This window comes from Colletes latitarsis, chromosome 11 (assembly GCF_051014445.1).
Source record: "Colletes latitarsis isolate SP2378_abdomen chromosome 11, iyColLati1, whole genome shotgun sequence".
Lineage (NCBI taxonomy): Eukaryota > Metazoa > Arthropoda > Insecta > Hymenoptera > Colletidae > Colletes > Colletes latitarsis.
This window is the reverse complement of record NC_135144.1, coordinates 17,265,928-17,293,500: the sequence shown is the minus strand read 5'-3', so window position 1 is coordinate 17,293,500 and position 27,573 is coordinate 17,265,928. Positions and strand designations below refer to the sequence as shown.

The 27,573-nt window shown below is 43.0% G+C and overlaps 1 protein-coding gene across 1 annotated transcript; it reads left to right on the top strand.

Moving 5' to 3' along the window:
- Nucleotides 1-2,853: 2,853 nt before the first annotated feature.
- Nucleotides 2,854-26,951, top strand: LOC143348342 (uncharacterized). The gene is made up of 14 exons (XM_076778431.1): nt 2,854-3,230; nt 14,151-16,311; nt 16,797-17,507; nt 17,588-18,144; nt 18,475-19,393; nt 19,507-19,675; nt 19,748-19,949; nt 20,189-20,683; nt 20,829-21,063; nt 21,140-21,308; nt 21,419-21,533; nt 22,016-22,334; nt 22,412-22,622; nt 22,781-26,951. Exons 2-14 carry the CDS (start codon nt 14,184-14,186, stop codon nt 22,923-22,925), a joined length of 6,375 nt encoding a protein of 2,124 aa, XP_076634546.1. The 5' UTR covers nt 2,854-3,230; nt 14,151-14,183; the 3' UTR covers nt 22,926-26,951.
- Nucleotides 26,952-27,573: the final 622 nt, after the last annotated feature.

Here is a 27,573-nt window from a genome sequence, read left to right as displayed (position 1 = left end):
AAAGCCGGATTAAGGTTTTTAAACAAATTAATTCGTGGTAATTTATTACGAAAACACACAACTTTTGATATTCCTAACTGTTCTTAGGAAATGATTCGTACGAGTATCATATTACTGAATTAACGTATTATTATCTTATGGAATAAGAGTCCATTGAGGTCACCTGTTGAGGATTAGCGTTCAGCAGAATTATGTTTAATTAAATTCACAGTGTTACAGTTTGAACGTTAAAAGTCATCTTTCTCGGAAACTACGGCTGTACAAATTCTACATTTTTCGCTGTATCATGACTTATTCGACACCACGTATCGACAATGGACGTTGTAACCCTATTTAACACGTTGACTGCCAATCTAAAATCCTAAAATTGACTAAAACTTTGATTTTAGTCAATTGTAAACTACACAATTTAAAAGTTGTCCTAGTAGTTACTTTCGTAACTTCGTTAAATTTTACGAAGCCTATTGAAATTCATTTTCTTTAACATTTCAACTTGAGAATTAATTCTTTTAGTTCCACTGTTAGTTCTGTCACCCATATGTAGGTGACGTGGCAGTCAAAGTGTTAAAAAGATCGTAGCCCCCTTTTTCTATTGCGATATATTCCTAAATTAAATTTCCTTGGAAGAGTCACGCTTCGCTGAAATTCCTAATTATGTACCCAATCTTGACACGGAGTTACGTCACTCTTTCTCTCGAACGCGAGAATCTGGAAACCAATTTGTTCAGGTCATCGTGGGTCGATCAAAAAATGCCGATATTTTCCTTCTTTTATTGGACGAAGGTATTCTTTTCTACTCGAAAAGATGGTCGCAGAAGAATCGCGTCGACGTAGTCGTAGTGTCATCTGCGAAAGGGCAACGCGACGACGCGAAGAGGAAAAGGGTAGCTAGCGATGGGTTCGAGACGCTTCGAATCAGTTCAACCGTAATTCAAGAAATATGTTACGATCTTTCCTTTTTATGTTCACATTTTAGAACAATCCAAATATTGTTTCTAACTGTTTGAAAGTATCATTAGTGTTTACGGGTTTCTTGATACATTTTGAGATTTTGAGAACTACAAAATCATCTCCGTTAAATTTCCTTTTTTCTTTTTAAGGAGGAGAGAGGCATCTTTTGAAAAACTTAAAAATCGCCGAGTTGGTTAATTTCTTTTCGCAACGAGTAAAATCTCAAGAGCTTATATTTAAGACAAGCACGTTGCAACTGCAGTTATTATGTTGACGATATCCGCCTAAGGAATACGTACTTGAGAAGATACTTAAATATTCATGCACCGGATGAATAGCTTCTGGGAGAAGATCTAAAGCAGCGTTTCTCAACCAATGGATCGTGAACTAAAAATGGGTTGTGTATTGAATTCGAGTAAAACTTTTTTGAAACGACTGACGTGAAAATTTTTTTGATTTTATATTAGATTGGAATCCTTCGTTCGTTTAAAGCCACGTGGCGTGCTTTATAATTAATATTTCCGCGTAATTGAGTAGTTTATAGTTTCAGTTGTGACATAAATATGCAAATAAAACATCTGAATTGATTGGAACAAATATGTTTTGTGTCGATCGTTGAAAAGGTTGAGAAGCACTGATTTAAAGCTGGTTCATGCCAATACTTTGTTACTGTGCCATTTGCTTCAGCCATTCTGAACTACATATCAACTAGATGCTGCTCCTGGAGGACAATTCTCATGTCGTGGCTGTTTATTGGACGACTATGTACGTAAATACATTGCCCGTGTTACTTCCTCCATACCAGTCATGTATATACAATTATTCCTAAATGCTACTACATAGAAATCACTAAACTCGATCAATTTGCATTTGAGCTTTCCTTTAGCATCCTTGTTATCTTAATATTCATACTATTTGCAATACGCCAATTTCACTTTCAGGCTTATTATAATCTTCGTGTCTAATATCAATTTAGAGAAACTAAGTGATAAAAATTCTTTTTCTACCCAATAATGTATATTCCAAAATTTAAAGTCCGTATGTTTGTGATTTCGCTGTAAGTCCTACTACGATTATTCGATCGAGATGAAATTTTGCGTAATTGCTCTTTATATTCGTACGGAAAGTATTGGCAACTTAATTTTTATAAAACACGCCACTGGTTTTGTCCTCCGCACAAACAATACTTACCACACTCTGATGTACTCCTTTATGAAAAGAAAAATTTCAAAATAGTTTTCACGTCATATTTCTAGAAACGGTACCAACGCATTCCTCAGATTCTTCCGATTAAAATGAGTCCAAACACGACATAAATCAGACAATTTTTATATAATCCACCCCTAAAAGGTACAATTTAAAAAAAGAACGCGTTTAAAGTTTTCTAAAATACTCGTGAGGAATAGAAAACCCAGAAAGACTGTTATTCGTAATTAGAATAATTGAAAAATATATTAAAAAACTTTAAAGCGTTCTTTTTTTGAATCACCCCTTTTAGGGGTAGATTACATAAAAATAGTCCGATTTATGTCGTGTTTGGACTCGTTTCAACCGGAAGAATCTGAAGAATGCGTCGGTGCCGTTTCTCCGATATTTTAAATAACGAACAAGTTCCAAAGAGCCGTCGATATATTGTGCTCTGGAGTTTCGAAATTGGAGAATCGACGAATTCCGGAGATCGATCGGTCCGTTCCATCTTTCGCGTTTCCAGGCCATCGCTAGCCGAAGGGTGGCTCGGTTAGGCGAGGAGGGTGGGGTGGAGGGTGGGGATCGCGAGAACGCAGGGGCGTCGGGGACGTCGGTGGGCGTCCGCCCGTTGTACGCGCATGTTTCTTCTCCGGCGGAACCGACGGATCGATGCTGGAAATAGCTCGAGCCGCAGGAGAGAGTACGAGGTGAGTCGGCTTCGCTTTCGGCAGGGCCTTCGCGGCTCTCCACGCCCCGGTTTCTATCCGATTTTCCTTGAAACGAGAACGCGAAAATACCTCTGGCAACATCTCGACCGCGATCCGTCCCGTTCCCGCGAGCTTTTCGACCCTCTGTTCGCCGTGTCCACCGTCCCGACCATCGCTTCCTCTTCCACGTTACGATCGCCTCCCTCTCTGCCAGTAAGCCTCCCCCGTCTGCCCATTCTTCCGCTTGTTCTTCTCGGTTAGTGTGCTGGTTCGTTCGGGACGAAGTGCGCGAAACGTACGCGGACGAAGAACGTGGGTCTCGAGCCGCGGGGATGACTCGAAAAAAATGTGCGTCGAACCAATGTGGCTGACGAGGCTGGAATCGTAAGTACAGTAGGTCGCTGGGACGAGCGAACGAGGCTTCGCGGCACCGCTAGGCGAGATAGAGATCCGCTTTAAAGCGACACCCGACGCCCACGCTTGCCGTTGTCGATTGATCCGCGGTACGCGGACGTCGCGACGATCGCCGTGCTACCCTGCTTTTCGATTACGAATGCCTGGTGACCCAAGTGTTTCTATCTCCCGAACAGTAGCTAAGAGTTTGCGCTGCTTGGTGCTCGAACGACAGTCGCAGTCTTGGCAATCGGTACAGGCCCGAAAGAGATCTTTAACATGGAGGTTTGTCCGTCGTAATGTCGGCCGCCTGGTCGCGCGAATCATCCCTTAATCTCGACTCTATGCCCGCTAGAAATGTTTATGTCCAGCGTTCGCTTTAGAATTTTAGTTTTAAGAGATCCTCGGCAGTGGAGCTCGCGGATGAGTCTCCATGCTGGAAGTTGCTCCGTCACCCGTGACGTTGGCAGCTTAATCGTATAAAGGAATCTTTACCATAGTTGGTCTGTTGGAAAATCTTCCGTCCAACGCTCCTTTTTCAATTTTAAAGCTACTACCTAAAATAGGAGACTTTGACACGTTTGAAAAGTCACCATGCTGGGTGTCGCTCGTAATGTCGGTTCAATGCCCCTGAGGAGGAATCTTAGTTGCCATACTCCGTCTGGTAGAGCCTTATGCCCGGTGTCCACTTGAGAATTTTTCGTTTGGAAAGTGCCTTGCCCCTGAACGGAACTTTAGTCTTGATTTGCGAATTTTCAACGTTAAAACGAAAGTGTGCCTTTATTTAAATCTGCTTAAAAAGTTCGAACAGGGGGTAGAAACAAACTGGCCGTACCAGTTCTAGAGAGTGAAATTGTTAAGTGAACTTCGGGCATAAGATTGCATTTCGGAACCAAAACGATCTCGCTTAGCCTTCTTTTTAGGGTTTCCCCGATCCGCGCTACGACGTTTCTAGAGTTTCCTCGTTGGAGGATAGTGGGCGGACCGTACACGCGGACACTGCTCTTCGCCTGTTTTCGAATCGATCGGACGAACGACGCGGTTAGAGGAGTGTCGATATTTCTGGTAGAAGGCACCTCACGAAATCTGCGAACGAATTTTCGTGCAGAGGGTAGTCTGAGTAGTCGATCCCCGAACGATCGATTTTTCTTCATTCAGTTTCCTGTGGATTCTAACCCCCAGGATCGCTTCTGCAGCGTTGGGCAAAATGTACTTGCAATTGACGATTGTCAATTTATAATCGATCGTCAATTGATACTTTTTTCTGTGATCGAAAACAATTGAAATATTTAAGACTAATTTATCTATGGAAACAACAATTGCTTAGCCTACTTCACGATTTCAGATTTCTGGTCCTATTGATCGTACAGACCTGCCCGTGGTCTCATTTTTCTTGTTATACAGGGTGTTCGACCAATCCTAGGAAAAATTTTAATGGGAGATTCTAGGGGCCAAAATAAGACGAAAATCAAGAATACTAATTTGTTGATGGAGGCTTCGTTAAAAAGTTATTAAGAATTAAATTCGAAAATTTCAAATCGTTCTGGAAAAATTATATTCGGTTGCGGGGGTCAATTACAATTATTTTTGGTGAATAGACATACCCTCGAAATCCTACCCACTTTCGAGAAAAAAAATCGGGTAAGTGCATAAATTTTTTGACAAAATTAAAATATTTCGAATCGTTCCAAAAAAATTATTCTTAGTTGCTGGAGCTAATTACAATCATTTTTGGTCAATAGACATACCCCCGAATTCCTACTCAGTTTCGAGAAAAAAATTCCTTACCGAAAATGTAATTTTTGGCCAGAAATGTCTGCCCGAATTTTCATGCGAATCTTTAAAACGTCATAACTTCTGAACAGATTGAACGATTTTAATGTTTAAAAGAGCAAACTACGCGTATTTTAGTGGAGAATATGTACAAATCGCAAAAATATTCGAAAAGTTGGTCCTTGACCCCTCGAAATGAGATAAACCCTATAAAAATGGTCCAATTTTCAAACAGCCATAACTCCTACAATTGTGAATATATTTCAATGAAACTTTTTTCTGAAGTAGAGCTCATGGGTACCTACAAAAAAGTATTAGACAACTTTTCTGTAGGGCGTCAAACAAAATTACTAATAGTAGGTGCCTAAATTTTTCGACGAAAAAAAAAATTTTTAATTAATTCTAAAAAAATTATTTTCGGTTCCGGGGGTCAATTACAACCATTTTTGGTCATTAGATATACCCTCGAAATCCTACCCACTTTCGAGAAAAAAATTCGAGGAGGTGTGAAATTTTTCGACAAAATTAAAAAATTTCAAATCGTTCTGGAAAAATTATTTTCGATTTCGAGGGTCAATTACAACCATTTTTGGTGAATAGACAAACCCCCGGAATCTTGCGCATTTTCGAGAAAAAAATTCAGTACGAGTGAAACTTTAAACGTTAATAACTTTTTAACGAAGCCTCTATCAACAAATTAGTTTAAGGCATGTCGTATGCATGTTCTCGATTCGAGGCACGGGACAAATTAAGCATTTTCTCGTATTATAATTTTCCCAACGAAATATCATTTCGTTGGCCGGTTATATCGCAAAGACTGAAAAAGTTTTTTCAGGTTAGGTTTTGGAAACAATGCTAATACTCACCAAATTACCGTCGATTCGAAAAAAAAATCAAAAATCGTCACTTTGCAATCTGAGACTTCTCTTTCGAGACGTAATTGAAAATTTTTATAAAAAAGCAGGACGTGTGACAGACACGTGTGATTTTAGGGCTGTCCTAGGGAAAATAGGGCACGTGGCAGCTCTGAGTTTGGGATAAATATAATTCTGTAGATAAGACGCGTGGAGGCTGTTCACGATCGAAAAAGCTATTATAAATGTTGTCGCAGAACTTTATCGGTGTTATTTTCGTACCACTCGAATCTCCCCACTGTTGATAAAAAAAAAAAGAAAAATTTCGATGAAAGTGTAAAGGTCGTACGAAAGTTAAGCTTGGTTTTTAAAATGGGAACACGCATTTTTTAATGCGCCGGTCGATGCAACTCGTTATTTCCTCCGGAAAAGTACTAAGCCACTTGTGACGAAAAGTCACTAGTTTAGGAGATATTTTAATCTTATATGGTGGCACACAATCCTAATATCGACCAAGCGAGTTTTCAACGAACAGCTTCATTATCGTCTTAGCAACGATCACTGCTGCGTCAGCTACGTTCACGAAGCCACGATCGGACTGGTTTGAATATCTATGCGTAACTTCAGACCGTGTCCCATCGATTCCGACCTCGGGAAACGAACTTTGCGTAAAATGGAACCGATTACTTCGAACGAAAAGTGTCTCAGCACGAGTTCGACCGTAAAAATGTCCGAATTCTGAAACAATTCAGGGTCTCTGCCAGTCGAATCAATAAACCCGAGGTCAGTCGAGTTCGTTTCGATGGCCGTGTTTTGTCTGATCCGATTGAAAATTACGCCTCACTTGGCTTAATCATTTAAATATTTATTATAACATTTTTTATGATGATTCTTAAAATTCTTTGAGATTCTTAGAACGAACTCTAATACTTGTCGTTAATAACCTGTTTATTAACAAATGATATTATATTATGCACCCTGTTTTTTAATATTATCACGAAAATTAACATTTTGTTAAAAAAAAAAGAATTTAATCTTCAGATGTACTTTACACATTCATTTAAACAGAAACTATTTATATTTCCCCTTTGAAATATTGCACATTCCACCTTTTTCCGTATAACAGTTCGTGAAATAATTGCATTTATAAAATAAAATGGGTCACTGTGTATAGGAGTACTATTGCAGAGTTAAAGAAAACTATTGCCAAGTGTCTGATCGCTGGGGCACATCCAATCACTCGAGCAGTTACCCTATATAGTCACAAAGAACTTGTTATATAATTGGTACCTCTGCAGTTTAGTGACTTTTCCCAATTCTAACTATTCGACGCTAGTTTCTTTATAATACTCTATTTTCACTAAAACAAGAAATCAATCTGAAGAGCTTGAGAAATTAATTACTTTCTCTATGAAACAACAAGACTGGAGTCGAATAATCAACACTGAGGAAAAATCACTAAACTACAGAACAACTTTACAATTAATTAAATTAAAAGATCTGTTCTCTAAAGCATAATATAGAACAGTTAACGGTTATTATTGATCCAACCCTTGTTCTATTGTTGGCGCCTGGTCCTTTTTCTCGTTTGGTAAAACAAAATATAAACTAAATGAAACGTTCGCTCGTTAACAAATTCCTAAAGAGATATTAATTAATATGTAGAAAACTATCTTCTTACAATTATAACAAATATTCATTTCTATGAGAAAATGCTAGAATCCCTTAAAGTAAGATATATTCTTATAAATAAATATTATATTAACGATGGGTTAGTACATAATAAAATTTATTAGAGAATTAAATTTTGATATAAATCAGTAATTGATTCTCAAGTTCTGGTCGTTACTATGTCCGAAGAAAGTTAGGTTAGGATGAAGGGAATTATTCAAAATGGAGGTGTAGCAGTAGTTCTCGATATCCGGTTGATTTTCAACGAACGACGATTTGGGAATACTTGTTGCAACGCAATTAGAATTCCACTGAACGGTTTTCAATTGTGTTTGCTATAAGATGTTCGGTGACAAGTTTTCAAACCACTTTACACGAAACCTGGTGGCCCTGATTAGATTATACAAAGAATTGAAAAAGTTTTGTATTTAATATTCTTCCCAAAAATATATTGTTTTCAAGACTTAACATGCTGTAGAAGCATTCATTTGACAGTGTAAATGTTAAACAAGCAACAAACAAATTGTCAGGCAACGCATTTAAATATACGGGGCGTTCGACTACCCCCTGGGAAAAATTTTAGTGGGAGATTCTAGGGACCAAAATAAGACGAAAATCAAGAATACCAATTTGTTGATGGAGGCTTTGTTAAAAAATTATTAACGTTTAAAGTTCCGTCCGTACTGAATTTTTTTCTAGAAAGTGGGTAGGATTTCGAGGGTATGTCTACTCACCAAAAATGATTGTAATTGACCCCTGCAACTGAAAATAATTTTTCCAAAACGATTTGAAATTTCTTTTTCCTGTCGAAAAATTTCACACCTTCTCGAATTTTTTTCTAGGAAATGAGTAGTATTTCAAGGATATGACTCTTCACCAAAAATGATTGTAACTGACCCCCGCAACTGAAAATAATTTTTTTAGAACGATTTGAAAAATTTGTTTTTCGTCGAAAAATTTCAGCACATACCCGATTTTTTTTCTAGAAAGTGGGTAGGATTTCGAAGGAATGTGTAATGACGAAAAATGATTGTAATTAATCCCCCCAAACGAAAATAATTTTTCCAAAACGATTTGAAATTTTTTTTTCCTGTCGAAAAATTTCACACCTTCTCGAATTTTTTTCTCGAAAGTGGGTAGGAATTCGGGGGTATGTGTAATGACGAAAAATGCTTGTAATTGACCCCTGCAACCTAAAATAATTTTTCCAAAACGATTACAAATTTTTTTCTTCCGTCGAAAAATTTCGCATCTTCTCGAATTTTTTTCTAGAAAGTGCGTAGAATTTCGGGGGTATGTCTAATGACCAAAAATGGTTGTAGTTGATCCCCGCAACCGAAAATAATTTTTTTAGAATGATTTGAAAGTTTTGAATTTAATTGTTAATAACTTTTTAACGAAGCCTCCATCAACAAATTGATATTCTTGATTTTCGTCTTATTTTGGCCTCTAGAGTCCCTCATTAAAATTTTTTCCTGAGGTGGCCAATGGTTCCTTTGGCAATGACAAATTGGCTACACTTCGACACTTGTTACGAGTTAATTACCAGACCCTGACGGTCTCCATTTTACTTTCCGCGGGGCCACCAACCGAAGTGATCGATAATTTCTATTGAATCCAGTGACGCGACAAGGGCCAAATTTAATTATCTGGATGCCAGAGATAAGGATACGTTATCGTGCCTCGACGTCAATATTGCGACGAGTTATTCCGTCACCGATCGTTTTTACCGAACATAACCTCAAATATGTCTATTTATATTTAATCAAACATGTTTCTTCCGTTGATAATAACTGATATATTGTATATTGTAACTAGTATTTTACTGATGGAAGTCCAATAATGAACCTAATCAGTTGATTTATACAGAACGACTAAAATCACTTCCAACATTATTATTTAACGTAAATCTTTGATTATGAGGTTTTCAATCGCCCGAAAATAAAATACTGGCCTCGCAAGAAGCTTCGTGTTGGCTGGTCTAACACTTCACGTATAAAAGCCTCTTTTCAGTTCAAGGATAAAAGACTCAGGTCGTGTTTACATGTATTTGCTTCGACCTGTAATCGTGACGTCTATACACTACATCCATCTATAACCTATTCTTTCATATACTTTACATCAGGGTTGAGCATTCAATCAATTACACTCAATTAATTACAAAAGTAATTATTACATTTTAATTACATTTTTTTAAACGTTTATCCTGCAACTGCAACCGCTATCACAAAATTTGCGTGAAAAATGTATGAACAAATGATAAACTATTGATGTACAATTACATTTTATACTCGTAATTTGTTAATCGTTAATTGGATTACATTTCATTCGATTGAATAGATAGGCTAGCAATTTGCAATGAAATCTGTTGTACATAGACTTAAAAAAAAATTGTCCGAGTCATTCCCAATTGGAAGTTCATTGATATAATAACACTGCATCTTTAACCCTCGGTTGTAGATGTGAAGTCAATTTACCCCGACTCTGACTTTGAACCAATATCACTTGCTAAGTGTTACGTGTAACGAGGCTCTAACCGCCCTCTGGTGAAAGTTAAAACTTCCATCTATAGATTCAGTTAGTCAGCGTACTCGAAAAAGCCATATAGCAATAGCGTAGCAATAACAGCTGTTATATCCACGTCAGAATTAGGTTTCACGTTTCTATATACATCATCTTGAAAATTAACACATTTCAGATACCAGAAAAAAAGAATAAGATGATACAATGATAAATGTTTAACCTCAAAACTTGAAAATGCGAAGACTTATAATTTTGTATAGTTATCTTACAAACTATTTCAATCTTAACGTTGGGCACTATTAACATAGTAATAAAAAAGTATACAAAGAAAAGAAAAAAAAACAATTCCAGTAACGAGAAAGAAAAGAAGTGTATGCATAAGTTTTTTTAAAGCTAGTATTCTCGACTTTCGTTCCTATTTTGTGAGTTCGAGTCGGAGAATCGGTTGTCGATCGTGTCTCGAGCAAGTCGGAAACGAGAACATTTTGCTCTAGGTGAGATTGTCGAGAACTCGGTCGATTCATCTCCTATTATCGATTCTAACTTCCTGGCATGCATGCAGGTGCGCTGCTATCGCTTGATGGCGGTGTAGGGGTGGGAGTTTGTTAGCACGCCAGCTCCCCCCGACACAACCGCCGTGCATTAATCTGGAGCACGTGCTCCCTCCCCCAATTATCGACAAAATTTTATTTCGTTGCTGGTCGACCACCCTTGTACTGGTCATTTTTTCAGTATCTTTTACTGGTCGATTTGTAAAGCGTTTTCGTGCGGGAAACAGTGGTTCCTAACCTTCTTAACTTCTGACGTAGTTTAAAACTTTTTCAAAGTAGGTGGCGCCACGGGGTTGATGCATCACAATCCGAATCTACATTTACGTTACCTTAAAGTTACACGATTTCTTCGCAATTACACAATAGGATTACATGTGGCTGATAAATTGGATCAACCAATCACTGAAACTGATGCAAATGTTATCACTGATTAAAGAATTATTTAGACAAGTGAATCTACTTCCCTCGTTTGCGATTGTTAGAGAAAGTAATTTCTACACAGACTAACTTGGTATTCCTGTAATTTTCAAGGAATTTCATTTGAAGAGGGTTTCTCGGGATGCCTAGGTTATAACATTTGAATTGAATTGGAGTCTTAGCCGGCGAGAAGTCTCGCAACTAGAACAGAGGGTATCGACTGTCGCTGCGTTGTTGGGATATAGCTTTCGATCCAAGTGTTAATTAAATTTCCCATCTGAAACGGATTAATTCGTGTAATATGCTAAATACGAGTATCGCGTAAGACTTTAAGCTTCTTATCGTCTGTAGGAAACACCACGTCTTGCAAATGCATAGAACACGACGAAAGGGGATATTAGGTTGAATAATTTCATCGTATTCTTTTCCATGGTGTCACGCAAAATACTATACAGGGTGTTCGGCCACACCTGGGAAAAATTTTAATGGGGAATTCTAGAGGCCAAAATAAGACGAAAATCAAAAATGTCAATTTCTTCACTGAGGCTTCGTTAAAAAGTTATTAACAATTAAATTAAAACATTTCAAATCGTTCTGGAAAAATTATTTTCGTCTGCGGGGGTCAATTACAATCATTTTTGGTGAATACACATACTTCCGAAATCCTACCCACTTTCGAGAAAAAAATTCGAGTAAGTGCTGAAAGTTTTGGGTGAAAAAAAAGACTTTCGAATCGTCTTGGAAAAATTATTTTTAGTTGCAGGGGTCAATTACAATTATTTTTGGTCATTAGACATACCCCCGAAATTCTATGCACTTTCTAGAAAAAAATTCGAGAAATTGTGAAATTTGTCGACAAAATTAAAATATTTCAAATCGTTCTGAAAAAAATATTGTTAGCTGTGGGAGTCAATTACAATAATTTTTGGTGGATAGACATACCCCCGAAATCCTATACACTTTCTAGAAAAAAATTCGAGAAGGTGCGAAATTTTTCGGCGAAAAAAAAATTTTTGAAATCGTTCTGGAAAAATTATTTTCAATTGCAGGGGGCAATTACAATCATTTTTGGTCATTATACATACCCCCAAAATCCTACCCATTTTCTAGAAAAAAATTCGAGAAATTGTGAAATTTGTCGACAAAATTAAAATATTTCAAATCGTTCTGAAAAAAATATTGTTAGCTGTGGGGGTCAATTATAATAATTTTTGGTGAATAGACATACCCCTAAATCCTACCCATTTTCTGGAAAGAAATTCGAGAAGTTGTGAAATTTTTCGACAAAATTAAAATATTTCAAATCGTTCTGAAAAAAATATTGTTAGCTGTGGGGGTCAATTATAATAATTTTTGGTGAATAGACATACCCCTAAAATCCTACCCATTTTCTGGAAAAAAATTCGAGAAGTTGTGAAATTTTTCGACAAAATTAAAATATTTCAAATCGTTCTGAAAAAATTATTTTCAGTTGCAGGGGTCAATTACAATCATTATTGGTGAATAGACATACCCCCAAAATCCTACCCATTTTCTAGAAAAAAATTCAGTACGGATGGAACTTTAAACGTTAATAACTTTTTAACGAAGCCTCCATCGACAAATTGGTATTCTCGATTTTCGTCTTATTTTGGCCTCCGGAATCTCCCATTAAAATTTTTCCCATAGGTGGCGCCACCACGCGAATGGAAGAAGCTATACCTCTAAAACGATTGGAGATGTAGACAAATGTCATAAAGCAAAATTAAACGGTATCGAACGATGCACACGCCGAATGTAATTTGATTTATTCTTATGCATCGATGCATCTAAGAAGCGTAACTTTTTGCTAGATTAATCGACGCAATTTACTAGTAATAATTATGACGCTTTAAGGTTAGGGGAAGGGCAAAGGGAATGGGCGAAATGTGCAGGGGTTACGGCACTGCAATCGATCGAACTGTTCTGGCAACGATCCCGTGACGCGTACAGAGAAACGTTCGCGGAAAAGATTCGTATCAGTTTGATGAAATCCCAGATAACGACTCCTTTGTTCGGCCAAAAACGATATTTCTCCAGCGCCTTTTGTCGCGAGTTCGATCGTTCCCGGCAGTGACGTAAACAGTAATTCCGGGGCCAACGTCATCGAATTTTTCGTCGTGCTCTTTTAATTCGAATTCCATCAGAATTTGATTTTTAGTTTGTGTAACTGCGGGAATTGTAAGTAAATTTATGTACCGATGGCACTTAAGGGGATGTTCTTCTCTGTAGACGTCGTTGTTAGGTGGTTTTAAAAAAATGATCAGTTTCTAATAGGTTAAGGAATTTAATGTTTATGTATTTATATTTATAATATAAACTCAACTCAACTCCCTAAATAAAAAATCGAAATTGAAGTTGAAATACAAATTAAAATCAGGTATCTTCAACATGCATAGATTTGTTCGTTCTTGGTCGTTTGAATAAAATTGTGCCCTTTGCTAAAGAGAATATTCGTTCGGAGCTGTATCGCGTAGTGTGCACGCGTTAAAAAAGAAACGGACGAATTTAGCATCGGGCAGTTATATATAAGGAGTAACCGGCTAAATAAAGATCGGTAGTGTGCAACAAGTATTCGAGGATTCGACAAAGTAACGGCGTGGGTGCTGAGCACTCGCGCGTATAACCCGCGATTCGAGCGTGACACGACGATTTTAACGAAATTCAAAAATTAAAATTACCGATTTAAACGTAGATAGTGGCGATGATGATTCTGTGACTTGTGTCCGGGGTAAAAACTGTCGCTCGAAGGCGGGGATTACTGTATGCGCTACGAGCGTCCCGTAGTCAAAATCGTAAACCAATCCTGTAGAGCTACCCGTTTAGATTTTCTTGTCCTGCCTTCCATGCTTGTATTTAGAGATCGCTTATTGGATGCTGAGCAATACACGTGCACAGAAAGTTTCGAAAGGTTGTGCAAGTCTACGCACCGGAATTGATTCGTCCAGTACCAGTAGGTGATTCTTTGTGTTTAATTTAGAAATTCGTAGTACTCGAACGGAAAGATTCCTGCAACGTCACAGTGTCATCGACGGTTGTAGAATCGTTAAACCTGAAGTATGAGGGTGTTGAATAATTTCTTAATGATAATCGTTTACTTGCAGAGGCCTCGCGCGATCCACGGTAGCTCTTAAAGGATGCACAAGCTAGCCAAAGGCCTGAAGAAGAAGAAAAAGCAGAAGAAGGGCAAGAAGGGGGCAGAGGAAGAAGAGTTCGATCCAGAGGAGCTCGAGAGTTATAGGCGATCGCGGGCATTGGCCCAGACGAACGTCGAGTCATCCGGCGAGCAGGCCAGCAACGCCGGTTCCGACGAGTGGAAGAAGTTCGAGGCGTTGACCGCCGGCGTAGACTCGATCCTCAAGAAGACCCAGGGTGACCTCGACCGCATCAAGTCGACCTCGTTCTTCCAACGGAAACCGCCGTTGGACGAGAAGAAGGAGCACGAAGAGGAGTCCCAGGAGGAGCCCGACAAGAAAACATCCTCCAAGAAGTGGGTGGGTTTCGACGAGGAGGGGAATCCAATCGAGGGGGAGCCACCAGACTTCGAAGGGAAATCGGCTAAGGAGAAACCGTTGGTCAGCGAGGACGGTTTCGTCGAGGTTCCGGACGACGACGATGAACAGGAGGTTTCCGGTGACGAGGACATCTTCGACACCACCTACGTTGACGTTCTTCAGAATATCGATGTTCAACTAGCCTACATTCCGGACAGCCCGACCGAGGAGGAGGCTGGGGACGATCCGTTCGATACTACCAGCGCGGACAAGGTTCTCAAGACAGTCGACAGCAAGGGGAAGAAGCTGGTCAGTTTAGCAAACGCGGTAGAGGTACTGTCCGGACGAATCGACTACGTCAGTACGTGTAAGATCTCGAAAAGCAGAAAACCAAGGCTCCAGCAGGACTTGTTGTTGGACGATTTCGAGGAGAGCGCTACCTTAGAGGAGAACGTGACCGCCGAGCCCGTTCAAGCAGAGAAGACCTTGTTGGACGATGACAGCGACCTCCCGGACATTCCTGTAGATTTAACCAAGCTTCCCACCGTATTGCCCAAACCGGTCACTCAGGAGACTGTCGCTGAGAGCAAACCACCGAACGAGCCGCTCGATATCTCCGAGTTCGAGGTTCTGAAGGAGAAGACCATCTTGGAAGAGATCCCTGACTTGGACGACGCAGAGTTCGACCTAACAGACGCGCCTGACGAGCTGCCGCGTCTCGAGGAGGCCGAGGATCCGTTCGGTAGCAAAGAACCGGAGACCGTAGACTTCCAGTCGGAGATAGCAGAGGCTAGCTTCGTCGCGGCCACATTCGCCAACGAGGAGGACCCTTTCGACACCACCTTCGCCGATAATATCCTTCCTGGCAAGACAGAGTTGAAGTTCATCGAGGAGGAGCTCGATAAGCTCCCGCCTCATCCTGTCTCGGACGTAACGATCTCGTTGACCGACCCGGCTGGTCTCAACAGGGACTACGAGACAGGTTTACTGACCGAGGAGAATGACAACGGTACCGTCGTGGGTCTGCAGGCGAAGAGAGACCTTCTAGGAGGATCGACCACCGACTTGAGCCAGTTGGCCGACCAGCCCATCGCGCCCGTAGAGGACATCACCTACGTGGATCCGTTCGACACATCGACCGTTCAGGAGATTCCACTCGGGAGAACAGAGTTGAAGTTCCTCGAGAAGGAACTGCTAGGTGATCAGAACCAACCATCGAGCGTTCTAGAGGACGAGGACGACGACTTCGATCCGAGAAAAGACGAGCAACCGGAAGTAACAGGGCCAATACCATCGAGCCACCCGTGTAGACCGCCGCCCCCGACATTCACCGTCGACTTTAACGACCAACAACAAACGAAAGAAGGGCCCAAGTCCACGGACGAGCAACCGGAAGCAACAGAGGCCAAGGCGATACCATCGAATCACCCGTCTAGACCCCCACCGCCGACCGTAGCGGCTCAGCCAACGTTCACCGTCGACTTTAACGACCAACAAACGAAAGACGAGACCGCCGTTAACGTCGATTTCGCACGGAGGTCCTCCAGGCCTGAAGTTCTCAAATTGGCACCCGCCAAGGCGGTCGTCTTCGAACTGCCAACACCGTCCAAAAGACCAGATCTCCTAGCCACCACCGAAGAGGAGAAGGCGTTGCCCTCGAAGCCGCTCACGCCGTATTACACCCAAAAGTCCATCGAGGAGGTTTTGCCCAACGAGGAAGAGGAAGTAGAAGACGTCGATCCGTTTGACACGAGCTTCGTAGCCAAGGTAGGTGAAGTCAGAGTCGTGGAAATTAAGGAATCTACTAGCGGACTCGTTGTTGGTAAGGCATCCTAGCGGACTCTGCCTGAGACGCTAGGATATTGAGTGTCAGTCGAGCGCTTGCGAGGCGATGGACACCACGTTATAATTAGAAATTGATTTAATCATGGTAGAGAATGAGTACTTTTTGTTAAAAAAATTAGCTTCTTTCCTACTATTTACGGATCTGCTCCTTTACGATTCTCGTTGAATAGGGTATATACTCGGGTCAACGAAACGAGTCAGTGAAAAACAACAAAGTGTTTGTGTGATATCCACATGCTCGATGCACGGCTTCAGTCATTGGCTGACCAGTCTCGTTGGCCCGAGTACAGGTCGAGTCAGGGCTCGCGTCCCTTGTCGCGTATCCTCTTACATAAAACACCGACACTGGTGAAGGGTGTAGTATTCACATAATCTTTCAATCACGTGTCGTCTGTTTGATCACGTAGGTAGCGCCGGGTAAGACAGAGTTGAAGTTGATCGAGTCGGAGCTTCTGAAGCAGCAGCAATTCGAGTTGCCGCATAGTTACAGCGACCACGATTTCGATCCCAGAGGCGAGAGCGAGGCAACCAGAAGGCAAAGCGATTTCACGGCCGCCTCTGTCAGGCCGAGCGACCTGAAGATCGGCGAACTACAGAGCACCGTGTTGCAAAAGTTCGAGGAACAGCAACGATCCAAGGAGCCGCTGCAGCGACAGGAGAGCCTGTTGGACGCGAAGATCGAGGTAGACGCGAAGCCGCTGACGCCGAAGATCGAGGCGAAACCATCCATCGAGGACCGTGAGATCTCGTACAACGACCCGTTCGACACGTCCATCGCTAGCAACATCCTTCCGGGCAAGGCGGAGCTGAAAGTGCTGGAAAGCGAGCTGGAACAGATCTTTGGCGAGGTACCCGTTCGTCCTGCGCCGATCAGCTTGACGGCGATCATCGCGACCGCGGTACCGGAGATCGACGACTTCGATCCGAGGGCGGGCGAACAGAAGGAATCGCAGGACTTCCTCTCCATCGACGACCAGGACCACGCCGCGAAGGTCCTCACGCCTCAGCAGAACGAGAGCTTCGCTTTAGAGGGAGAGCTGGATCCTTTCGACACCAGTTTCGCTACGCTAGGGCCGGGCAAGACCGAATTGAAGCTGCTCGAGTCCGAATTGATGGACAAATAAAGGAAGGGAGTACCGCTAAAAACGAACCGAGCCGCAATTACACGAAAATATTAGCTCGAGTCGATTAAGTCGCTTCAGCCATCATGGACTCGAAAGGGGGAAATCCGTTCCTGATGGACGACTACGGGGCCGAGCCGGACGACAGGCTCGCGGGCCAAGCCACCTCGAACCCGTTTCTGCAGGACTTCGGGGACGCGGAGACCACGGCCCCCGGGGAGAATCCGTTTCTAAATTACACCGCGGATCAATCGTACCAGTCGCAGATCCCCGTCGATTCGACGAATCCCTTCGCCTCGTTCGGCGAGGACGCGCCCGCCACCGATACACCAGCGACCAACATATTCACTAGCCAAGGCACGGACATGTTCGCGACCACCGAAACCGCCGAGCCGAACGCGAACTTGTTCGACGCGGACGTCCCGTCGCAGGCCTCCCAAGAGATCTTCGGTCAGGCTGCGGATCTTCCGATCCCGGTCACGTCACCCCCGCAACCGAAAAACGGGAAGCCCGCGCCGTCCAGGCCGCCCCCGCCTAGGCCCCAACCACCAGCACCTCCCAAACACACCAAGGATCTGATTTTATCCGTCACCGGCGCCATGGACGCCACCTCGAATCATCTGTTGGATCGGTTACAGGTTGGTAGACTTATTTATTTATTTACGGGTATCTAGAGGAAACGGAGAAAGATCGTAGAAAGGCAGAAAAGGGAAGGAACGAGAGCGTTTCGTCCAAGCCCTCAGACGATGCAATATTGTTCGGCCACCTCTGAGAAAAATTTTCATGGGAGATTCTAGAGGTAAAAATAAAACGAAAATAAGGAATACTAATTTGTTAATTGAGGCTTCGTAAGGCTGTCAATATATAAATTAACTTTAAGATTCGAGGTATTCAGATTTGTACCAAAATTTAAAGTGCGACCGCACTGACCGTCTAAGGAAACAAATAAATCTGTCGGTCTATCGTAGGCAACCAGAACACCCAGTCCCACTCTGATGCACTCTCCATCCCCCACGCCGGAGCACAGTTTCGCGGACCTCCTGGATGTCGACTCGAACGTGCCAGACTTGATGTCGGACGACGCCAAAATGGTGGACCCGCCCCAGAATCAAGACATTCTCGATCTGTTCGACGCGCCCAACACGGACACCACCACCGTCACGATCTTCAGCACCTCGATGGCCCCAGGCGACACCACAAGTTTGGTCACCGACTCCACGGCTCAGGACAATCCGTTCGCGAGCATCGCCGAGCAAGAAACGTCCGCCGCTCAGCCAGAGGACGGGTTCCAGTCGGACTATCCGGAAACCGCGTCCATCACCAGCGAGAAGAGGCCTTCCGTCGCCTCGACGACCGGATGTCTGGGATCCGAGGCCATGGACAACGTCGGATTGGACTTCGCCACGGAGGCACCGAGCGTCCGGGAAAGTCGGCCTTCGATCACCGCCGCCGATCTTTTCTCCGCGAGCACCGCCGATCAGCAATTCCCCACCGCCACCTCCTCCGAGTCCGCGTTCTTTTCCGTCGCGGAGACAACCACCACGACCACCGCGGAGCCTCTGTTCACCGCCTCGGACGTCCCCTCTCAGCCCAGCGGGCCATTCGCCTCGGATTTGCTGGGCGATTTTGGCGAACCCAGCGCAGACATGCCCGTCCCGATAGCTTCCAGCCCGATACCCGGCGCCGAGTTCCCCCTCACCGAGGCGTACAGGCCCGAGGAGCACCTGGACAACTTCGCGGCCACCGCGAAAACAATCGAGAACACCAGCGACGCCTTCGACATCTTCGCCTCCAAGTTCGACAAGGCTGCTGAACCGGACGGCAACGCGGATCCGTTCATGGACGCTTTCGGAGGCGGGCCGACCGCCATGGACACGTCCAGCGACGGTAAACGAAATTATAGAACTCGATTAGTTCGAGAAACGTTGCACGTAAATGGTACACTTGTCCCTCCTCTGTAAGGAACTATTAACAGAACTATGCCTGTAACGTTCGTTTAGTTTGGGGTGATTCGAGCGCCACCGTGTCGGAGAGAACGGTGACCGGTTTCGGGGAAGCCGATGGGTTCGACTCGTTCTTGAGCATGACCGCCCCACCGCAGGAAGCCAAGGTGAAAAGAGCCGAATCCGCGGACTCTGACGACGGTCCCGACTTCAGTGTATTCATCAAGTAAGTATCGACGAGTTTCACTTCGTCCAAGATAGCTTCGTTTAATGATCGTTTGCTATTGTCTCTTGTAAGGCCGAAAGAGGGTGATCAAAGTGGGGTGATCGAAGGAGGGCCTGTGCCCGTATTGGCTCCACCGCCCAAAAGCCCGCAGAATACCGCGTACGCCGACACTTCGCCGCGATTCAATCCTTTCGATAAGTCGGGATTCGTCCAAGATGCCGTGGCCCCTGAAGACACCGCTCAGCCGGCGGAGCTCACGAGGACGGATTCTCAGGTAGCTACTTTCACTCGTATCACTTTCGAGAAAAAAATTGATTACCGAAAATATAACGCGTGGCCAGGGATGTTTTTGTAATTTCATTTCCTGTCTCGCTTCCTCTTGTGTTAATCTCTTTAACCAGTTGGTTAAAGTGGTAATGGGGCTTTAGAGCCCCAGAAAAACGGACCGAAAAAATACATTGGATGTAAGGTCTACTCGTGTATCTGGTCTGTGATAAAACGATCCAATTCCAGGAAACTCCACCCACTCCCCTGTTCGACGAGGACGTTAGTCAACCGTTGGAAGACTTCCCGAGAGTAACTTACACGGGCGATGGCTGGGAGATGCATCTGCGTCAACCGATCAAGAAAAAGATCACGGGCCAACGATTCTGGAAGAAGGTCTTCGTGAAGCTCGTCTACCAAGGCGACAACCCGGTCCTAGTAATGTACATCAACAGGGATGACAAGGATCCGTTGCAGGAGCTGCCTCTCCTGCCCTGTTATTCGGTATCTGACATCGGAGCTCAACAATTCGACCAGTACGGCAAGATATTTACGGTGAAGCTGCAGTACATCTTCTACAAGGGACGACCTGGCATTCGACCGGGTCAGGTGACCAAAGCGGAGAGGTTGACGAACAAGCTCAGCCAGTTCGCCGCGTATGCCATCCAGGGTGACTACCAAGGCGTGAAGGAGTTCGGCAGTGATCTGAAGAAGCTGGGTCTGCCGGTCGAACACGCCCCACAGGTACAAAACTTAACCCAGACACACTATTATAGGCAAAATACTACACAAGTACTGGTAAAATAAAGGACAATTGAAGTATAGTGTAATCGAATCAGCGTAACTTTCCGATGGACATGTTTGTCACCTGGGAACGAACGAATTCCAGATCTCTCAGCTGTTCAAACTCGGCTCCCAGAACTTCGAAGACATGAAGCTGTTCTCCTGTGCCATCGAGGAGGCTCTGTTCAGGCTGCACGCTCAACGAGATCGAGCGCTCACTTACAAGATGGAGGAGGTGCAGATCACGGTGGTGGACGAGCTTTACGTCGAGCAAAGTGCCGAGGGTCACGTGGAAAAACAGATCGCCCGCGTTCGTCTGTTCTTCTTGGGTTTCCTTTCGGGTACGAATCAGTCTGAGAATCGTAAGAGCGGCATCGAAGGGTCATTGAAACGCTTCGATTCGTGAAATCGTTTCAGGTATGCCCGACGTTGAGCTGGGGATAAACGACATGTGGCGCCAAGGGAAGGAAGTGGTGGGCAGACACGACATAATTCCGGTCGTGACGGAGGAATGGATTCGGTTGGAGAACATCGAGTTCCACTCGTGCGTCCAGCAGGACGAGTACGAGAAGTCCAGGATCATAAAGTATGTCCCCGTTGACACGTTCGTTAAGAAGAACTTTAACCATCTAACAACTATATTCTTACTGAAAATACTAACTGACTTTGGTTAATACCTGACTAACCCGTTTGAAGGTTCAAGCCACCCGATGCATGCTATATCGAACTTATGAGATTCCGAGTAAGGCCGCCTAAAAATAGGGAGCTTCCCCTACAGCTTAAAGCCGTAATGTGCATTACCGGTAACAAGGTAATGTCGCTTCACCATCGAGGAATAAAATACGTAAACGTTGTCTAAACCTCTGCGGAAACCTCGTTACAAAATTGCATGAATCGTGTCCCGTTGTCCAAATTCAATTACTCGTTTCCATCGTAATACAGTTTTCGTACTTGTTTGGTAGCTACTGCACGGAGCTATAAAGATTGCCCCTGAGTAACGTTCACCGCGGAATGTTACAGAGTATACAATTGAAACAAACTTATTGTTAGGTTAGAACAAACGAGTTAACGCAACTCTTTGGCTTAGTAAAAAATGTCGACGCAAACCTAACTTAAAACTCTGTCTCTCTGTTGTAACCATATTCTTAGCACGTGTTCTGTTCTCAATACAGCTGCTAAACCTTGCCAATAACTCTATTCACTGAATCTGAATTCTACCCAGAGGCAATCTCCCCGACTCCCCAATCTACCGTTGTAATCCATGCGGATTGACCCTGTCCTTTGCACCATTAGGTAGAGCTGAGAGCAGACATTCTCGTGCCGGGATTCGCGTCTAGAAAGCTGGGCCAGGTGCCCTGCGAGGACGTGATGGTCCGCTTTCCGATTCCGGAGTGCTGGATCTATCTGTTTCGTGTGGAGAAGCACTTCAGGTACGGGTCCGTGAAGTCTGCTCACAGAAGAACCGGCAAAATCAAAGGTATCGAGAGATTTCTGGGCGCAGTCGACACGTTGGAGCCGCAGCTGATGGAAGTCACTTCGGGCCAAGCTAAATACGAACACCAGCATCGTGCGATCGTCTGGAGGATGCCCAGGTTACCGAAGGAAGGCCAAGGTACACCCTCGTTGATCGCCCATCTTGCCCATCGTACTGTTTCATTCGCTTTACAATTCGTCATTTTACGATCTTAGGAGCATACACGACCCACCAACTGGTCTGCCGCATGGCTCTGACTTCGTACGATCAGATCCCCGAAAATCTCTCCGAGTACTGTTACGTGGAGTTCACGATGCCGGTGACCCAAGTGTCTCACACGACCGCGAGGAGCGTCAGTCTTCAAAACAGCGACAGCGACGCACCGCCGGAGAAATACGTCAGGAATCTGTCGCGACACGAGTACAGGTAGGCGGGAATAAGCTCGATTTATAAAAATTTTTCTAATGGAATTACTAGGGCCGCCTTGCGTGCCCTTTAGATATTGTCGAAGGCATAAATAATTCCTTAGTACATTGTACGATTACACGAACCTCGTGTAAAGATCATCTTTACTCGTTACACAGGGTTGGAATCGAACACACGCAGGGCGAAGGGCCAGGAGCGTACGTGGCGGCGACGATCGCGAAGAAGATCCCCGAATCGACGCCAGAGGTCGCGGCAGAAGCCTCGGACGCGCCAGCGGAATCCGACTCGGATTCATCCGAATAATCGGTGATCGAAACTGCGTAAGGTAACGTGAATGTTTGACGCGTACGGAACCGACGATACGCACTCGCGCGAGCGGTAAACAGTTACTTGCTAATATTAGTCGTTAAAAGGACAAACACATAGAAGCTGCTCTACTATCGAGGGTCTATACAAAGAGAGAGAGAGAGAGAGAGAACGATGCCTGTGAGTCGACACGGGTTGAGGCGTTTCGCGGATCGTCGTTGGTGGCAGACGAATTATCTCCACGCGAATAAAACGCAACATACCTTGATATAAAATAATCGTATAATCCGCCGGAAAGCAAAGGTGATTTCCCCGTAGCTTCGAACGCACATCGATATTAACGGTTACGATATCGTTCGCGTTGCTTCGCTCGTTTCGCGTCGGCGGGATCCGCGAAACGCCCCCTAGCCTCGCGTTCGCGTCGAGTCGTCGTCTTCACTTGCGAGACATGATGCACGCGTGCGTGGAACGTGTTCGTTGCTGCGCAGAACGGTCTCGTTTCGGGCGTTGTCTACGCAAGTGTGTGCCACGAGCGGGGCCTTGGCTCGACGCATAGCAATTAACCTGATGTACGTACGTATGAAACAAGTAATTTGTAAGGGTGGACAATACTGATTTTACGTTCAGATTAGCTTACTAAGTAGTAGTACGCGCACGCCGGCGAAAGGCTTTACGAAGCTATACGTATATCGAAGACGAAACGACGTGCCCAAGTAAGTCGTCAACGAATCTGGCTAAAAGAACTTCTCTATAACCTTTACGATTCTCTTCGTTCAGCTGTAATTCGATCAGACTTTATCGCACCGTTCAGTATTTTCGAAAATATTCCTGTCGTTCGGTTTCTTTCTAAATGGACGTAATCGTATCGCAACAACACGACGATCAGAGGACAATAGTTGTTAATTAAGAGACCCGTTAAATATAGGTCCAAGTATTGTGCGCGCATATCTTATCGTTTGAGCTTGCAGATGATCTATATCAAATGTTAACCTAGTCGTTCTTAGAGGGTAGTTTATCAAAATTATTCATCGGTTATTAGACACATAAGGAAATAATAATAGTAATAATAATGATAATGATAATAATTATAACGATAATGCTAATATCAATAATGAAGGTAACGAGAATTTCGCGTGATAAAGGGAGAGTATGCGTGGTGTTGGAATGAACGTGAAAGATTGCGGTCTATCTAGTCTTTAACGATATTTCATACTTCTACGCGTGTCGTATGATACAAAAACAGAATCCGATCGCTTTGCAAATCGATGTATTCAAGTCGTAGGCGTAAGTTTACTTTACGGTGATTGTATCTCTGTCGGTTATAATTTAAGCAAAGTCTAAACGCTCGATTTATCAGCGGTGATCGAACTACGCCGCGGGAAACAGTGACACAAAGGCTTTAGATCAAATAGGTAAGAGGGAACGGCAGCGATGTCGTTCCAATAATTCCATAAGGAGAACGAAGACCTAGACACGTAAGTTTCCGTTGAAATTTATCAATTTTTCGTTGAACGTTTGTCATCCTGCAAAGGAGATGAGAAGAGTCTATTCTAGTCCTTAACATGTAAGGTGATCGTACGACCGTTCGCGTGCCAGTTCACCGGGTCGTACGTATCGTTACGTTTAAGTTAGGTTAACGACTAACTGATAGTTATGATCAATTCAACGACGTTTAAAAATGTCGCCGGATATGCCAAGTAACTAGTAGATACTTAGCGTTGGTTCACCCCGTTACCCGTGAATTATGGATTGTCGCTCTGATCCGTGTCAGTGCGAATCGCGTGTTTCGTCGAACGATGCATCGAATCGTGGACAGACAATACCGTTCCATTTTCTGCGACAAGGCATAGAACTCTGTTCCTTTTTTTTTGTTGTTGTTGTTGAAAGAATGTAAAATTTGACGTAACATATCGGAATGTAGCAGTAAGAAGAAATAAAACAGCGCAAAGCTTTTCGTTCAGCGGCGCGTTCGGTCTGTTTACGTTTGATACATTAAACGGATCTCGAGGGAACTTTTCTCGCGAAAAGTTCGTCTCTGGATAAGACGTTACCAGCTCGTGATCTCAACTACGCGTAATATCGCATCGTCGTGCGATATCCGGGACGACGTTTGTGTATCTAAAGGGAGAAAAATCCGATTTAAACACATACGATGCATATTATAAATATATCTTAGGGATGATAATTGAATTATAGGTTATGTGTGATGCCATGCTTGTCGGGACGGTGTTTTACCGACACCGGACGAGTGTATACCGCGAACGAACAAATGCACCCGATAATGCATTTCGAAAAATCCTTCGTCTGTGCGAGGAGGTCGTAGTTTGTCCTTTGATCTTTTTTTTTTTTAACGAAACAAGCCCAATGCTTTGGAGAACCTTGAAATAGGGTAAGGTAGGTTAAAACCGGATATGTAATACATTTTTTCTGCCAACGTAAATCGAAAATATCTTACGGTGAACATTTTAGGCCTATTCGAGTGTATCTTTTTCATCCGCTATAAGGTGCAATAAAAAAAAAGCCGATTAGCTTGAAAAAATTAAAAAAAAAAATGACCGTACGCAAAATATTGTTCTTGCACGATGTTCCTTCTACGAAACTATTTGAATTAAGCTTGTACTGTCGCAGTTTTCATCTTAGGGAAACAATTGTATCCAGTTTTAACCTGCTGTTCGATTTTACTCTACTTTTTTACTATATTACGTTTTGACTACCGTCGAGGCACGTATCGTTAGTGTTGTATTATCATTTCTCATTATTCGTTAATATATTATCTCCTTTTCTATTATTCCGTTCTTTTAATGCAATCGTTATTGCAACTAAATCTTCACTCGAAGTATGTCGACATGTCGGACGATTAATTTTTTTCGCAATAGCGAGCAATATTACGCATATAGCGAGCAACGGAAAATAATGATAAAACACTATCGGTACATGCTCCGGTGGTAAAGTAGTTCGGCTCGTCGCGCGGATATACATATATGAAATTATACTATGCACAATTGCACGGTCTCTTACGATCGAGAGCGTAATCCTAACCCCTCGAAGGACGATCGAGGCCAAGACTATAACTATGGAAGATACAGATCAGAGGCGTCGCTTCAGTTCGTTTCGAAACAATAATTGTCCGTTGCATAAATGTGAACAAAGCGAGTCTTGTTAATGCCGAGCCAACGAAACCGACCTTTCACGTTTCGAAGCGTGTCGATGTTTAAACCAATCACGGGAAAACCATGTCTGGAAACGATGTTGCTGTTGTTATGCTGCGTCGGTAAGGTAGACTTTACTTTAATCATTACGACCTCCGTTGTTACTACTCCTGAGAAATGTCGCCCCGTTCCGCCGAGTTTATTCGTTTACCTGCATATAAATATTAAACTGCGTAGGAATATAGATATAACCCTGTTGTCTGGAGTCCCTGTAACGATTTATTGTAAAGGAGGAATCAGTAGTGGTCGTTGTTGCTCTTCAATTAATGTTTAGTGTTTACGCAGACGAATCTTAATCTGATAACAGCATGCGAGTCGCGTAGAATAGAAATGAATTCTTTCAGTTCGATCGTTACGAATTATTTAACCATTTCTGACAGCATCGAGCCACGGAGTATGGCGAGATGAGGGTGACCGTGAACAACGAGACTCGGAACGTCGAGATAGAGTACCTCTAATCTTCGATCTGTAACTTATAAATATATAAATATATACATATATAAATATATAAATATATATATATACATAAACAGATGTATGTAACGTCGTAATGTGTAATTATATGTGTATGTATGATCCGTAATTGTAAGTTGATAGTAATCAGTGAGGTGTATACAAAGTGACAAACGAGAGAGGGGTGACCGTAATTAAGGGGGGTTTACTGCTCTCCGACATATATGTATTATAATTTCGCAAACGAGAGAACGAGAAAATGATAACACTCGAAAATATAGACAGGAACAAGTGTAACACTGTTAGCTAATGGTATTATTGATAAATTCTATGTATCAATAAATAATATAAAATTGTTTAAGGGTCGATGTTGGGTTAACGAACGGATCTTATTGTCGAGTTTCGATTCTCGATTTACGCCTTTTGGTAACGTTCGAGAATTTCATTTTAGAGGTTAATATTCTTTTTTAATTATTGGGTTTTATAGGAACATTTGTTTTTTGCATCATATCACACGATATTTTCACATGTATAGATTCGACTGATATATATTAGTCAATTGATAGTATTAAACATGTGAAATATTTAGCTTTTCGTCATGCGAAAATGGCGACGACCATGGTTCATCGCGATGTTTTGGTAAGTCGTAACGGTAAAACAGGTTGCAGTAGCGGACAGCGTCATCCATCGGTGTCGTGGTTTAACGCCTAACACTGTCTCTAACTGCATTCCTTGGTCATGTTTACATAATTTCTGTTACGTGCGTTGTCTATGAATTACAGATAAGGATTCCGCAACCGATGCATTTACGAAATGTTCTTTCATCGCGTTTATCGATTCCAATCCCTGTGACACTGAAATTCCAGCCGCGTTCTTTGCTCGAAACATTTTTTCATGTAACAAACGGTTTTCAAGTAATTTAGGCGAAAGGTTTGGGCGGGTCCTGTGTATTACTTCCGGTTTCCTCGGTAAATAAAGTTGTA

Bases quoted from the DNA above. Each gene is read 5' to 3' on its own strand.
- LOC143348342 (XM_076778431.1), top strand. From the start codon at position 14,184: ATGCACAAGCTAGCCAAAGGCCTGAAGAAGAAGAAAAAGCAGAAGAAG. The intron at 20,684-20,828 runs GTACAAAACTTA...AACGAATTCCAG, and splicing joins CGGTCGAACACGCCCCACAG to ATCTCTCAGCTGTTCAAACT. The intron at 21,309-21,418 runs GTATGTCCCCGT...ACCCGTTTGAAG, and splicing joins GAGAAGTCCAGGATCATAAA to GTTCAAGCCACCCGATGCAT.